At 41.5% G+C, this 15,755-nt stretch overlaps 1 protein-coding gene across 2 annotated transcripts in view; it reads right to left on the bottom strand.

Moving 5' to 3' along the window:
• SCARB2 (scavenger receptor class B member 2) overlaps positions 1-15,755 on the bottom strand; it is a 79,678-nt gene that overhangs the window by 32,382 nt on the left and 31,541 nt on the right. For both annotated transcript variants that reach the window (XM_028100698.2, XM_028100699.2), the window contains exons 3-5: positions 11,876-12,023; positions 10,545-10,733; positions 2,258-2,349 (exon numbers count right to left, since the gene is read on the bottom strand). In XM_028100698.2, the coding sequence (XP_027956499.1) occupies positions 2,258-2,349; positions 10,545-10,733; positions 11,876-12,023 (429 nt within the window). The remainder of the gene's footprint in view (positions 1-2,257; positions 2,350-10,544; positions 10,734-11,875; positions 12,024-15,755) is intronic.

The following is a 15,755-nucleotide window of genomic DNA, read 5'->3' as shown; positions in this document are numbered from 1 at the left end:
GAAAATAGAACTACTCTAACACCCAGAAATTGCACTACAAGGTATTTACCCAAAGGATACAAAAATACAGATTCAAAGGGGCACATGCTCCCCAATGTTTATAGCAGCATTACCAACAATAGCCAAATGAAGGAAAGAGTCCAAATGTCCATTGACTGATGAATGGATAAAGAGGTGGCATACATATATACAATGGAGTATTATTCAGCCATAAAAGGAATGAAATCTTGCCATTTGCAACGATGTGGATGGAGCTGGAGTGTATTATGCTAAGCAAAATAAGTCAGAGAAAGACAGATACCATATGATTTCACTCATCTGTGGAATTTAAGAAAACAAAACAGATGAACATAGGTGAAAGGGAAAAAAAAGAGAGGGAGGCAAACCAGAAGAGACCTTTAACTGGGGATTAAGGAGGGCATTTGTGATGAGCACTTGGGTGATGTATGGAAGCGCTGAATCACTATATTGTACACCTGAAACTAATATTACACTGTAGGTTCACTAACTAGAATTTCAATAAAACGCATGGAAAATTTTTTTTTAAGATTTTATTTATTTATTTGAGAGAGAGAGAATGAGAGAGAGAGAAAGCACATGAGAGGGGGAAGGGTCAGAGGGAGAAGCAGACTCCCCGCCGAGCAGGGAGCCCGATGTGGGACTCGATCCCGGGACTCCAGGATCATGACCTGAGCCGAAGGCAGTCGCTTAACCAACTGAGCCACCCAGGTGCCCAAAACGCATGGAAAATTAAAAGAGAACATTTAATAAAATATGTTGGAACATTTAATTGAGTATACTATAAAAATAATAAGCATTTTGCTATATTTGGCTTCCAAAGAATGTGAAACAAGTTGAAGGCAAGAATAGCTTGGAAGATGGGCATAAAGTGTTACAAAATTGGTAAAGTTAGTGTCCTGTTTGGGAGGAGAAGAGACAATAGACAGCTTTCAATTTTGTCAGGAAACTATTGTTAAATATGAACCATAAAAATCTGAGGATAGGGATGCCTGGGTGGCTCAGTCGGTTAAGCATCTGCCTTCCGCTCAGGTAGTGATCCCAGAGTCCTGGGATCAAGCCCAGCATCAGGCTCTTTGCTCAGCAGGGACCCTGCTTCTCCCTCTGCCTGCTCCTCCGCCTGCTTGTGCTATCTCTGTCTCTCTGACAAATAAATAAATAAATCTTTGAAAAAAAAATCTGAGGGTAGAATAGATGTAAACCAGAAAAAAGTCCAATATATTAAATACTGTATCATTATATTGTAACTGTATCAATAATTATATATTTAAAAGGATCACCCTGTGCTATTGAAAAATTAGAAAGAAAATAACAGATTGAATCTAAAACAAAATCCAGCTTTATCCTGTGTACAAGTAAATCTCCGTGTGGCCAACCCCCCAGGCCACCCACGTCCCCCGCTTCAGGGGCAACCCTGTTACCAGCTTCTCATATATTCTTTCAGGGATCTTACCTATTTTGGGGTGTGTATGCACAAATGTATGTTTGTGTACATGGATATGTGTGCTTTTTAAAATTTAAATAAACTTTTTATTTAAAAATAGTTTGAGATTTACAGAAAAGTTGCAAAGGTAGTACAGAGGGTTTCCCCCTATATTCCACACCAGTTTTTTTGCCCATATTTCTGGGAAGCTTAGATGTAAATTTAATGTTCAAGAACAGAATTCCTCTTACCTCAGTCCCTGAAGAACTACCCTCCTTTTCTCTCCAAGGTTTCTAATTCCTCTGACTTAAAGAAAGTATCTTGGATTATACGTTGCCTTATTCCAAATTCCCTCAGCTCCTTTTTGGAAGTAGTTTGTTTTTAATTACAAATGTTAAAAAATATTTCTGAAATACCATGATAGTGAAGTCAAATGTATTTTATCTTTAAAGAAAAACACGTGAACAATCCACAATCACTAAATTAGATTAAAAAGAGAAGCTCTTCCCTCTCCCCCCAAAACAAGTGGTTTTAAAGTATTTGTGTTGTGGCTACACATCATTCAGAGTGAAACTTTTCACTGCTTATAACTCATACCTAGCCATGAATAGTCTACAAAGCTCTGATGTTTAATTTTGTAAAGTGTGTTACCCCAATCTTGATTTATACAATAGTAATTATAAATATATTTTACATATTTATAGACTTTTCATGCAAAAAATGACAGTGATAATTTTTTTGAAATAATACATAAGTGGACGTTCAATTTAAACAAAATTTTAAAAAATAATTATACTGGTAAATGTTTACACTTACGTTTTTCCATTCCATTCCACAATCTTTGAAAAGTTAAGGTAACTGTCTTCTCCAGTTAGAAAAACATAGTCTCCATCACTAGTCCCATTTTTCTGAAAAGAAGTGAATATGATCATTTTAAGAAACTGTGATTGTTAATTTTATGTGTCAACTTGGTAGACTACGGTGCCCAGTCATTTGGTCAAACACTGGTCTTGATGTTGCTGCATTTTGTAGATATGATTAACACTTAAAATCAATTGACTTTAAGTAAATTACCACTGATGTGGGTGGACTCATCCAATCAGCTGACGGTTTTAAAAACAAAATCTGAGGTTTGCTGAACAAAAAGGAATTCTCAATTCTGCAATATAGAAATCCTGCCTGCGTTTCTAGCCTGCCAGCCTGTCTTATGGATTTCAGACTGGCCACGTGCTGCCTCCACCACTGCATAAGCCAATTCCTTAGTATGTATAAGTCTCTCAGATAGATACTACAGATAGATATAGATTTGGATCTCCTACTGATTCTGTTTTTCTGGAGAACCCTAACTGATACAGTAACTGAGAAACTTAAGCTTTGCGAAACTATCCTAGTTGGGCGTAAGTGCTACCAAAGACTGAACCAGAACTAAGGAATACAGCGACTCTTTGACCAAATACCATATTAACCATATTATTACTTAAAAAGTAGGAGCCCAATTAAATAATGGACAAAGGATTTGACATTTCTCCAAAGAAAATATGCAAATGGCCAACAAGTACGGGAAAAGATGCTCAACATCATCAGTGTTCAGAGAAATGCAAATTAAAGCCACAGTACTATATTTCATACCCACCAGGACGGTGATTAAAAAAAAAAAAAAAAGGAAAATGGGTGCCTGGGTGGTGCAGTCGGTTAATCGTCCAACTCTTGGTTTCGGCTCAGGTCGTCATCTCAGGGTCGTGAGATGGAGCCCTGAGTCAGGCTCCGCACTCAGTGGGGAGTCTGCTTGAGAGTCTCTCCCTGTCCCTCTGCCCCTCCCATTCAGGCTCGCTCTCTAAAATAAATAAATATTTTTAAAAGGGGGGGAAATAACAAGCATTGGTGAGGATCTGGAGAAATTGGAGCCTTCACACACTGTTGGTGAGAATGGAAAATGGTGCAGCTGCTGTGGAAAACTATGGCGGTTCCTCAAAAAGTCAAACAGAATTGCCATATGACCCCAAATTCCACTCCTCTCTATATACCCAGGAGAATTCCATTCCAAGGTATATAGCCAATGTCCGTATAAAAACCTGTACACAAATGTTCAGAGCAGCATTATTCATAATAGCCAAAGAGTAGAAACAACCCACACATCCACCAACTGATGAACAGATAAAGTATGGTCTCTCCATACAATAGACTATGTCAGCCCTAAAATGAATAAAGTGCTGATACATGCTACAACCTGGATGAACCTGGTAGACATTATGCTAATAAAAGAAGTCAGACACAAAGGTCATATATTGTATGATTCCATTTACAGAAATGTCCATCTTGCATATGAATGTTCAACTGCCAGAGATGGGTCCAACTCAGAGGTGGTACCTCTTGGCCCCCATTTGTAGAGTGGGCATGTATGCTGAGTTGTTTTTTTTTTTTAATAAAGATTTTATTTATTTATTTGACAGAGAGAGAGACAGTGAGAGAGGGAACACAAGCAGGGGGTGGTGGAAGAGGGAGAAGCAGGCTTCCCGCTGAGCAGGGAGCCCGATGCGGGGCTCAATCCCAGGACCCTGGGATCATGACCTGAGCCGAAGGCAGACACTTAACGACTGAGCCACCCAGGTGCCCCTGTATGCTGAGTTCTTTAATATTATTTTTTGCCTAAAGAAGCCAAGCTCCATTCCCAAATGCCCTTCCTTTCTGGCTCTGAGGAAGCTCCCACACAGAGCGCTGACTCTTCTCCTCTCAGCCTGGGCCAGCCTGGCCTCTCCTCCCCGGCACCAGAGGTCCCAGCACCCCAAAGGGGCTGTAGAGAGTTGGGCAGGTATGTGGGGGGATTACTTATGTTCTGTTTCAAACAAAAAGCATAATCTTACTTTTCTTTACAAAAGCAAAAAGAAAACCAAAAAAGACACAAACCTTTTAACTATTAAAAAATTTCTATAGATTCACAGGCAAATTCATAGAGACAGAAAGTAGGTTAGTGGAAGGGGAGAAATGGAAGTGACTACTGAGTATGTGGTTTTTTTGGGGAGGATGATGAAAATGTTCTAAAATTACACAGTGGTGGTGGTTGCACAGCCTTGTGAATATACTAAAAACTGCTGAATTGTGCACTTTAAAATGGTGAAATTTATAAGTGAATTATAGCTTAATAACAAAAAATAAGAAAGCATATGTCCAAGGCCAGGACACTATTATATATTAGCTGCAACAGAAGAAAGTGGTATTAATATAGTCCCATTTTCAAGTAAGCTTTCTCCAGCTGTACATTCTCTCCAAGTTACACTTCTTTTTTTTTTTTTTTAAGATTTTATTTACTCATTAGACAGAACGAGCACAAGCAGGGAGCAGCAGAGGGAGAGGGAGAAGCAGACTCCCCGCTGAGCAGAGAGCCCGATGTGGGACTCAATCCCAGGACCCTGGGATCATGACCTGAGCCGAAGGCAGATGCTTAACTGACTGAGCCACCCAGGTGCCCCACCAAGTTACACTTCTTAAGGGTACATGCCGACAACCTATATCCTTACAGATTCTTTATCTGAAGATAGAGCTTTTTGATTTCTGGGAAATAGCATGGGTACTAGTTCCTCTATAATAATAAAGTAATAAGAGCTAACAATTATTGAGTATTTATAATATTCCTGGTACTGCTCTAAAATTGTAGTATGGATTATCTCATGAAATCCTCATCACCATCACATAAGATAGCGTGGTAGACAGAATAATGGCCCTCCAAATATGTCCACGTTCTAGTCCCCAGAACCTGTGAATCTGTTGTCTAATATAGCAAGAGGGACTTTGCGGATGTGATTAAGTTAAGAATCTTGAGATGGGGACATTATCCTGGATTACCTGGGTGGATCCAAGGTAATCACAAAGGTTCTTACAAAGAGAGGCAGGAGGGGCCAGGTCAGAGTAGTAACTGTGATGACAAGCAGAGGTCAGCTGGAGAGACTGAGAGTGAAGATGTTTCCCTGTTGGACTTGACAGTGGAGGAAGGGCTGCAAGCCAAAGAAATGAAGCCTGCTTCTAGAAGCTGTAGAAGTCAAGGAGGGGGATTTCCTCTTCAAGCCTCCAGAAGAAACACAGCCCTGACCACACCCTGCTTTTAGGACTATTGACATCTGGAACTGTAAGATAATAAATCTGTGTTGTTTTAAGCCCCTAGGTTTATGGCTATTTGTTATAGCAGCAATGGGAAACAAACACAGACAAGCACTCTCTCACCCTCATTCTATTGATGACAAATCTGAAACAAAGTGAAGTTAAATAACTTGCCCAGATCACTCAACCAGCAAATGGTGGAGCTAGGACTGAACCCCACACTCCATGGGCTGATGTGCTGACCAGGCTGTGGTACTCAGTCATCTATTAGCGAGCACTTACTGAATGCCTACCATGTGTCTAGCACTGGAAATCAGTGAACAAAACTACGGCCTTCGTGGTGCGTCCATTCTAATACTATTATTATAATTGTTTTCATTCTTTTAAATGCTTATTATGTGACAGGCACTTGGTAGATAAGCTAAGAAGAAGACAATAACCAAAGACTGTTCTATTTCCATTGCTTTAAGCTATCTTTGGAGGTTTGTCACAGATAGCTTTTTGCGTATTAACACAGATGCATTCTGGTGATGCACAGGACTTGTGTTCTGCTTTATTTTGGAAAAAATAAATAAATAAAATAGTTTTTCTTCTGATTATAGAAGTAATACATTTTTTCTGATTATAAAAGTAACAAAATCTCATTAGAAAATACAGAATGATGTATAAAAAAAGTGCCCAGGGGCGCCTGGGTGGCTCAGTCGGTTATGCGTCTGCCTTCAGCTCAGGTCATGAGGGATCGAGCACCGCATCAGGCTCCCTGCTTGGTGGGAGTGTGCTTCTCCCTCTGCCTGCAAACCCCCACCCTCCACTCGTGCTCTCTCTCTTTATAATTAAATAAAATCTAAAATCTATTTTTTTAAAGTGCCCGTTATTCATCATTCTCTCTTTTTTTTTAAAGATTTTATTTATTTATTTTAGAGACAGAGAATGAGAGATAGAGAGCATGAGAGGGAAGAGGGTCAGAGGGAGAAGCAGACTCCCTGCTGAGCAGGGAGCCTGATGTGGGACTCGATCCAGGGACTCCAGGATGATGACCTGAGCCGAAGGCAGTCACTTAACCAACTGAGCCACCCAGGCGCCCTATTCATTATTCTCTTAACCATGGGAACTTTGGTCTGTTTCTTTTCAGTGTCTTTTCTATACAAGATTTGTTTATTGAACTAAGATAAATTATATATGTGTAATATATATACACATAATTTTTATACACATATGTAATTGTGCATATATAGATATATTTATACACACACACACAATTTTTTACTTAACATATTTCCCATGTTACCAAAAGTTCTTCACAGGTGTAATTTAATGATTCTACAACATTATGTAGAAATAATAATTATTCTCTTATTATTGGATATTTAATTTTGAATTTTTTTTGCTACTACAAATAATGCTGTATGAATATCTTTATGCCTAAAAGCGTTGTCAGTACTTTTGTTTTCTACACAGACCCATCAAAGTAAAATCACTAGAGAAAAGGACACCAACATGTTTAAGCCTTTTGATACATATTATCAAGTTGCTCAAGGTTGTCCAGCCGGAAAGTGGTGGAAATAGCAGGGTAAATCAGTTTACATTCCCCAAGTTACTTTTGTTAAGCTCTGCTAATTAGATGAACCAAAAAAGTAAAAGTTTTCTTATCTCTTTTTGCATTTCTATATTCCCGGAATTTGAACCCTTTTCTCATATCATTCAGCTCTTTGCCTTAAAAAACATTCATACCCTTTGTGAATTCTCTTCTCATGTGTTTTGCCTACTTTGGTTCTTCGTTCTGTCACTTAACATTATTTCGCCAACTATGTCAGTATATCAACTTGGTCCACATACATAATGGTCATGTCGTGTTCCCCACATGAAGCTTCATGTGACTTTAAGATATGACAAAGAACTCTTTAGGAGCAGCAATGTGAATACTACACCAACTTATTGAAAATTCAAATACTCTTTGTAAAAAATGCTGAACCACCAATTTTAAAAATGAATGGATGCTATTTCCTAAAGTCCTCTACTTAACTCAGACATGGGCTAAGCAAAGTAGAGAAGCATTTAAATGTTTCACAGTAATTCACAAAGGGTTCTTCCCAGCCGTTTTCCACCCAAGAGTCAGACGTTGCATGTGCATGCTTCCCTGTCTCTTGCTAGAACCTCCTTGACAACAAGCAGGAATCAAGAGGTCTTATGTCATGATGGCAGGGATGTGTGCGGGATACAAGGAACATATTACTGCAGGAGATGGAGAGGTGCCCTGAGCTAGGACTACCACAGTCCTGCCACTACTGTAACCTAAGCATGATCCCCACCCCCGCCCCCGAAGGACGGGCTGGACTGGCTGATCTCTCAAAGATGCTTTCCGGCAACTATGATTTTATACACCCAAGAACCCACATCCAGTGGGAGGGGCTGGCACTCTAACACCAAGGAGAACAGAGGCGCCCTAAAATCACAGGGTAAAAATATGCTGATTGGCCCTGCAAGATGCAAATGTGAGCATCTGATATTTAACCAGGTCCCTTCTCAGAAGTTCTGTGCCGATATTCTACATTCACTCATCCTGTTCATTCTCACACCCTGTCCCTCCCCATTAATTGTTTGGCTGTTTCATCATTAGAGTCTTTGAAGGAAAAGTGCTCAATGGCATTCACCAAGATTTCTCTCTTCGTCATGTGTCGTGGAGCAGGTGGGGCAGGCATGCAACCCTGGTGCATCCGAGGGGAATGCTCGCACAAGATCACCAGGATTCAGGAAAGATTTTCGGCCAGGCTCGGACAGGGGCAGAGGAGTGGGTGCCGAGGGAGGTGTGCCCCCTGCACAGCCTGTCCCGGTCTTTGAATGAATGGCGGCTCAAGTGTGAACTTTTGTGCTGTTGCTAAAGAATCAGTATTTGACCAGAGCAGATGACAAACTGACCAGAAACACTGCCTTTTAACCAACAACACCACAGGTAGTTTATTTGGGTCCCAGATGGAAAGATATACCAGTCATTCATATGAATTCAGGGTACTCTCTGGAGCCAGTCATGGGGGGAAAGAATAGCGGCTCCTGAAATGCATACTGAGATTTATAGTTTGCAAAGCACTTTTATGGACTTCTCAGCCTTGCAAAACAGCTTTGGAAGCATGGATACGCTCAGCCTCAAGTCACACATGATGAAACCGAGGTTCAGAAATAGCCCCACAGTTATCAAGTGAAAAAGTCAGAACGTAAATCCAGGGCCTCTGTTTCCAGGTCTTATGCTCTATTCCTGGCTTGTGGGAAATCCACTCAACATACTAATTTAACTAAGCAATGGCACAGGGCTTTTTACTAGTGGGGCCCTGTGGAGATACAGTGGTGTCTGCAAGGAGTGGTAAAGGGCAAGGACAGAGAAAGGAAGAAAGAAGTAAATAAATACATAAAACAACACATTCTTGCCTTGGGAAAGCAAAAATGCCAATTTCTTAACCAGTCCATAAATGTGGGTTACATTTTAAAAAGATATAAAAGGATCTTAGTTATAAGTCTGATGAAGTCAATGATGTCAAAACAAAAAAAGCAGGCTATACAATGGAAGTTACCTGAAAAATACTGAGGCCATAGGAACAGGATCTACTTGGCAGGTGGATGGAAGCCACCGGGACCCAAAGGGCCTTACGGAAAACTTTGCTGGGAACCTGGGTGGCTCAGTCAGCTAAGTGTCTGATTCTTAATTTTGGCTCAGGTCATGATCAAGGAGTCGTGAGATCTGAGCCCTGAGTCGGGCTCTGTGCTGGGCGTGGAGCCTGCCTGAGATTCTCTCTCCCTCTCCCTCTGCCCCTCCCCCCTCTAAAAATATACATTATATAGTATAATAAATATAATTCTTTAAAAAAAGCTTTATTGTCTTTATCTCAGAAGTTCTCCTGAAATTTTTTCGAGAAGGGAGGTCTAGTCACAGTTTAACAAGAAATCAGTGCTTCCTCTGGTCTTGTGGAACCTGGGCTCCAATCAGATGGGATCTTCTAGGGAACATCTATCAAGTCTACTCCCCCAGAGTGAAGGATTCAGGGTCAGCCCAGCCCTATTCCTAGGACCCCCCACCTCTTACATATATCATGTTAAAAACTTTTTTACTATTTTGTCTGGATGGTGTCCAAGTTTTGTATACCCTCGAAGGCACAAATGTATACCATTTGCCACAGACACAGAGGAACATGCTAGGAGATGACAGGGTAAGGGTGAGATTCTTGAGTAGTGACAACCAGAGAATAACTACAAACTTAAAGATGAAGAAATTCATCACAATCTCAGACTCCACCTTTCATCTAACACTTAACTTTTGAGTTTTTGTCATTACCCACATCTCACTATCCATTTTACACAGGTTTTTGTTTTTTATTTTTGTTGGTTTTTTTGGTGGGGGAAGACAGACTTTTAAAATTCCTTTTAACTTTAATGCATTTGAAACTCAGGCAGCAATAACATTTGCTTTGAATAATAATTACTCGAAGGCTGAAAATTTTTTATTTCAAGCCAAAGTGAATAACATCTGCAAGGAACCACACAAAATTCCACTTACTAGCATAAGAAATCACAGATGAGCGACACAGAGTTTCAAATCAACCAGTCTCTTTCGTGAATGACATGTGTGAAAATGTAACGTGTAGCTACCACCCTTAATGGATTACATGTTCCTATTTAGTTTCTCATTTGTCTCTATCAGGCTGATGTGTGGGTTCAGTGGAGACTTGATGACACTTTCAAAGATCACACCCGATTAATGGCACAGTCACACTCTGTATTTTTCATAGCTGCTCTCATTCAAAGTCAGTGCTAGTAGCATGTTGAAATTGTGGGAGAAGGATTTTTTTTTTCTAAAAACTAAAACACTTTCTTATTTTTCACAAGCTCTACAAGACATCTAGAATTCCAGGCAATTTTGGTCTTCTTCTGGAAGAAACCCGAAGTGAAGAGAAATCTGGCTTGGAGCGCACCCCCCGCCCCCATCAGCTGAATAAAGAGGTTCTGAAAAGAAAAGTCAACTTACCCCATAGTACAGGCCAAAATAGGGAGAGATCTCTGGCTTGAAAATGTTGATGAGGGACAAGATCTCATCTTTGTAGCCCCAGAGTAGTTCGTCCACGGTGTGGGTCACAAAGAGCGTCTGCTGATAGGCCTTCAACAGGGCCTCGATGAGCTTCCGGAGGAAGCGGACCTGGGCCCATTCCATGGCAGTCTGAGAAGGACAGGCAAGTTCAGATAGAATCCCTGCCCCACTCTCCTACTGCCCCTTTGGCAAAGAGGCTTAAAAGTAAATGTTAAGACTGAATAGCTGCAAAATCAGCCAGAAAGATCCTCCCTGGATGCGTGTGCAAGAACAAGACTCTTCAGTTGTTGTCCTTTCTCAGTATTATATATTGTAAGTTTGAGCTTAGCATTCCCATCTGCAGCTAGCTCTTGAGTTCTCTCCACACTGCCAGTGGAACGAGAAAAACTCTTGTAAATACACTGGCATCTTTAGCCACAAGGTGGCGCCACTGTCCCTGTGATCCAAGCCAGACGCTGGCCCCTCACTTTAAACCCTGCTGGCGTAGGCAGCAGGGCAAGGTCAAATCTAGGATCTAGTAATTTCTAAGTCCTGGGTCCACCACTGAGTGTCCAGCTCATGTGTCGTCATGGAATGGGAGCCTCAGAGGGGATTGCTGTAGGTGAATAGGAAAGTTTTCTGGGTCTCTGGCATCTTTCTTAGATGGGATTGTCATAACTGAGCCCAGTGAAATCCTGCTAGGCTGTAATCAGCACCCAGTCTCTGCTACTTATTAAGGGGGGGAAAGTCAGTATATATTTGGAGAATTAAAAAATCTAAGGTTGAAATCTAAACTAAGAAGTGGTATGCAAATTCTGTTGCTGGGACCTTCTGAACCAAAACAAGGGGCACATAAATCTTTAAAAAATCATTTGCTATCCACCCCCACCCTCTCAAAAAAATCCTCGGGACATACTTATTTGCACAAGAGCTGATCCTGAACACACAGCAAGAAGCTCTGTGTGTGTGTGTGTGTGTGTGTGTGTGTGTGTGTGTGTGTGTGTGTGTGGCAGGGGGGAAGAATCCTAAAATTTGCATTATGTCACCATTTGAAAAGATCTTATCTTTGAACCATTGAAAACATCTTTGAAAAGATTATGTCACCATTTGAAAAATCTCAGAAAAAAGTCTTAGATGAACTCTAAGGGAGGGAAGTGTAAACATCTATTTCTATTTTTATATACATATATTTTTAACATAATAACTCCTAAATGTAAAAACGTAATAGCCTTAACTTAGCTTTTTCCTTTCTTCTAAAATCCACAATAATGACACGAAAAATGCCTACTTACCACCGCAGGAATATTTAATGTTCTAATTAAGTCAACTTTAGGGTCTCCAACAGATTGATTTCGTTCAAAAACATAGGCCTCTTTCCTAACAGCAGATATTGTCGTTCCATTATCTCCAAACTGAATATCTGCTTTGTTTCTGAGTTCCCTAAAAGAAAGAAAAGGATTGTTTGAAATTGGTACCACTTTAAAAAAGCAATACTTGACCTTTCTTTTAGCGTCAAAGTTATTTCCAATACAACATTCCACTATAAGCATTAATGAGAGAGCCTACAGATGCCGACCTCCTAAACACCGGAGACTAAAGTAGAATGTGGGAAGGAAATAAGGCCTCGGATAGTCTTCTCAAAACACTGTCCTTTTCATTCTTTTCCCCTACAACAGAGGAAACATGATGGCCCAGGGTTACCCTGACCAAGAAATCAAAGCCAATGAACTCTCCGTGTTACAGTTTGCTCCTGAAAAATTTTCAAACTTTTCAGTTCACAGATTCAGTCTGAATTTCAACCTATTTTCCAAAGTCTTTTTATTTCTAATTTGAATTCAGTTGAAAATCCATTTAACAAAATAAATGACCAAGACTTAGTAAATTAGAGGAGTTTGCTCCTGGTTTTGGTAATATAGCTCAGTTTAGTTCAGGTTCATGCCCCCGATGAAGTATCAAGTTCACAGAAAGTGCCTGGAGCCAGGGCCTCATTAGGGTTGGGGGGGCGGGGGGCACTTGCCTTGCGTGCAAAATACCAGAGGTGTCAGAACACTCTGAAATGAAGGTATATCATATTGCAATGTGTTTTTTAAGGTCAAAATTAATGGCGAAAACATTCATGATGAACAAAATATCAAATTCTAAATAAAAACAGGGTCTGATAGTTGGTTCATCCAATGGTTTACACTAGTGCTGGCCCTGCCTGGTCCATAGTCGATGTTCATTAAATTCCAGCGTCTACTGCTTCTCTCCCTCTGCTCCTTGCCTTGTCTTCTTCCTGTTCTGTCTAGGGATGAGCTGTCTGACCCGGTAGCCACGTGTCTACTACGCCCTTGAACTGTGACTAATCGGAACTGACGTGTTGTCACGGTAAAATACACACCAGATTTCAAAAACAGCACAAAAAAAGGAGTGTAAAATATCTCCTTAATTTTTTATGTTGGTTACCTGCTTTTAAATTATACTACTTTAAATACAATAGGTAAAATAAAAATATATTATTCATATTAATTGCACCTGTTTCTTTTTGCTTTGTTTTCAGATGTGGCTATTGGAAAAATCTTAAATTACGTATGTGGTTCACATTATATTTCTATTGGACAGAGCTAATCAATAAGAGTTTATAATTCTGAGAAAGCTACAGAGGCTACCCCCCACCTCCTCCCAGACCTTTCCTGACCACAGCCACACCCCTTAACACCTACGGAGGGGGCTGTCGGTACCATGTCTTTGGCACTAAACTGCTTAGTGACATCATTTAGATTGTGAAGGGATTATCTTAATGCCTCAGGTAGACTGCAGGCAAGCCTACCGAAACCTCAATTTCTCGAATTTTAAAATAACAATAGACAAGCAAATAAACAGACTTATATACAGAGATGCATCAAAATAAGTGTCTTTGCTCTTTATCTAAGCACCAAGCTATGCACAATAAATAAATATCGGAGCCTGCATGGCTCCTCAAAGGATTAACCACACAATTTTATCTGATTTCATTTAGTCCTTACGGCAAGGCTATGGCCCATACGGAGGTGAGAGTTTCTGCCCCACTGTGTTACAGAAGGGGACACAGGGCACAGACGGGCGTTAGTAACGGAGTCAGTCCTGGCCTCCCTTAAGAGGTGCTTAATAAATATCTGCAGGGGGGCACCTGGGTGGCTCAGTTGTTAAGCGTCTGCCTTCGACTCAGGTCATGGTCCCAGGGTCCTGGGATCAAGCCCCGCATCGGGCTCCCTGCTCAGCAGGAAGCCTGCTTCTCCCTCTCCCACTCCCCCTGCTTGTGTTCCCTCTCTCGCTGTATCTCTCTCTGTCAAATAAATAAATAAAAATCTTTAAAAAAATTCTATTAAAAAATTTAAAAATAAATAAATAACAAATAAATTATCTGCAGGATGAAACCCATGAATGCCTCTAACAAATGCCAAATAGGAGAGAGAGAAAACTTACACACACTTCCAGTTACGAGGAATCAGTACAAAACCTGACAGAGGTTGTATGTAGCGTCAAATGCTCATGCGGTCGGTCAGCAGTTAGCTGCAGACTCTGGCTGTCCGACGCCCATTCATTTCCTTTTCTGCTCAGAGCCCTGGTCTCCTTCCTCTCCTGCACTGGGCAGTGGTGAGGGACCCAAGCTCAACCAGTTCATTCCCTTGGTTTCTGTTCCTGAGCACAGAGCCTCAAGATGGAAAACCCAGTAGAAAGACGGCTTCCTCTGGCAGGGGTGCATATGGCATGTGAGGACCCGTGCACCCCTGTGACCTGGACCTATAAAGTTGCCCCAGATCCTGCCCCTGTCTTCCCAGCTGCCCCAGCTGCCCCTTGGAGTCTGTAACCCACTTTATGGCCTTCAAATAATTTCCCTTTTTATTTAAATTAGCCAGAGATGGTCTGTCTTGCTTGCCACCGAAGACCCATATATAGAAACCACAACCCGGTCTTTTGATAGGTGAGAAGATGGAGATTCGCATAAAGTAGGAGCCCCAGACTCACCAGCAAGTGTCAGGACCAGGTTTGGAATCCTGGTCACCTGACTCCACATCCAAGGTTTTCCTTGACTCTACACATAAGTGAATGCAAAGTGATTTGTTAGAGCTGGAGAAGAGGACCTCAGCCAAGGCTTCTGCCTACAGAGAGGGGCACCCCTCCGCCACTGGCTAGTCCCAGAGCCTCCTGCAGGGAAGGTGAGGGGGACAGCCTTCTCTAGGTGTAGCTCCTTGTATTTGTGACCCAGGACCCCACAGTGGTCTGGACGGAGCATTAAGGAACTAGAAATAGAAAAAGCGACCCCAGGGTGAACACCAACTTGCGCTCAGAGAAAGCCGAGCCAAGGAGCCAAGAGCTGGGACACCTCCCCCCCGCAACCGCCCCGGTGCAGAAGCCCAGGGTTGAACTCTGCCAAGTTTTCAGACTAGTGATGAAAACTGATAACCTCGCTAAGGCTTTTAACATTTTTTTCACTGAACCCAGATGTCACAAACCTAGAGTATGGAATAATTCCAAGCCTGGAGGCTGCTTCATTTATGTTTGTTTATATTTACTGACTCTGAAGATGGCTTTTCAAATTTTTCTTTATTGTTTACCCTGCAAGAACCTAACATTTTAAAGGGAAATTGAGCATGGTGGTTCCAATCACTTTAAGCCCTTGGTAACTTGACTTGGTTTCTCAATAAATTCAAAGGTCAAAGCCAAGGGTTCCCAAACCACAGAAATATTTAATTCCCTTGGCAGGCATGAGGGGACTATGTCAGGTCACTCACAGCTAACCACATGACTTCCTGTAGCCACCAGCCACCCTAAGACATAACTGACATATGGCCTGTGTTCTAACTGAAGGAAGACAGTGCTACTGGCTGTCAGAAGGGGCCTCCCCTCCTCAGAGGCCAAGGGGAGGGATGGTGAGGGGCTCCCTCTTGAAACAGCAACTGATGGAGGAAACCTAGAATGTTTCCCCTCCCAAGCGTCTTAGCAGCTGGCAACTGCAGGGAGGCCACCGGGGAAGGAGAGGGATTTTAATAATAATAATACCAACAAGTCTGGTTACCCAAACCTCCCCCACAGCTCCTCAACAGTAGTCAACCAGAAGCAGGGTGGTCTCCTGGGGAACAGCAGACAGAGAGCAAGAAGTGAGCCATTACTGCTCTACAGATCCAACAACACTAAAGAAACTTCCAGAAA

The sequence above is a fragment of the Eumetopias jubatus genome, unplaced genomic scaffold (genome assembly GCF_037043125.1).
Source record: "Eumetopias jubatus isolate StellerSeaLion01/CBP00866 unplaced genomic scaffold, mEumJub1_p1.0 scaffold_2, whole genome shotgun sequence".
NCBI classification, from domain to species: Eukaryota; Metazoa; Chordata; class Mammalia; order Carnivora; family Otariidae; genus Eumetopias; species Eumetopias jubatus.
Note: the sequence above shows the minus strand (reverse complement) of the source record. Positions and strands in the feature narration are given on the sequence as shown.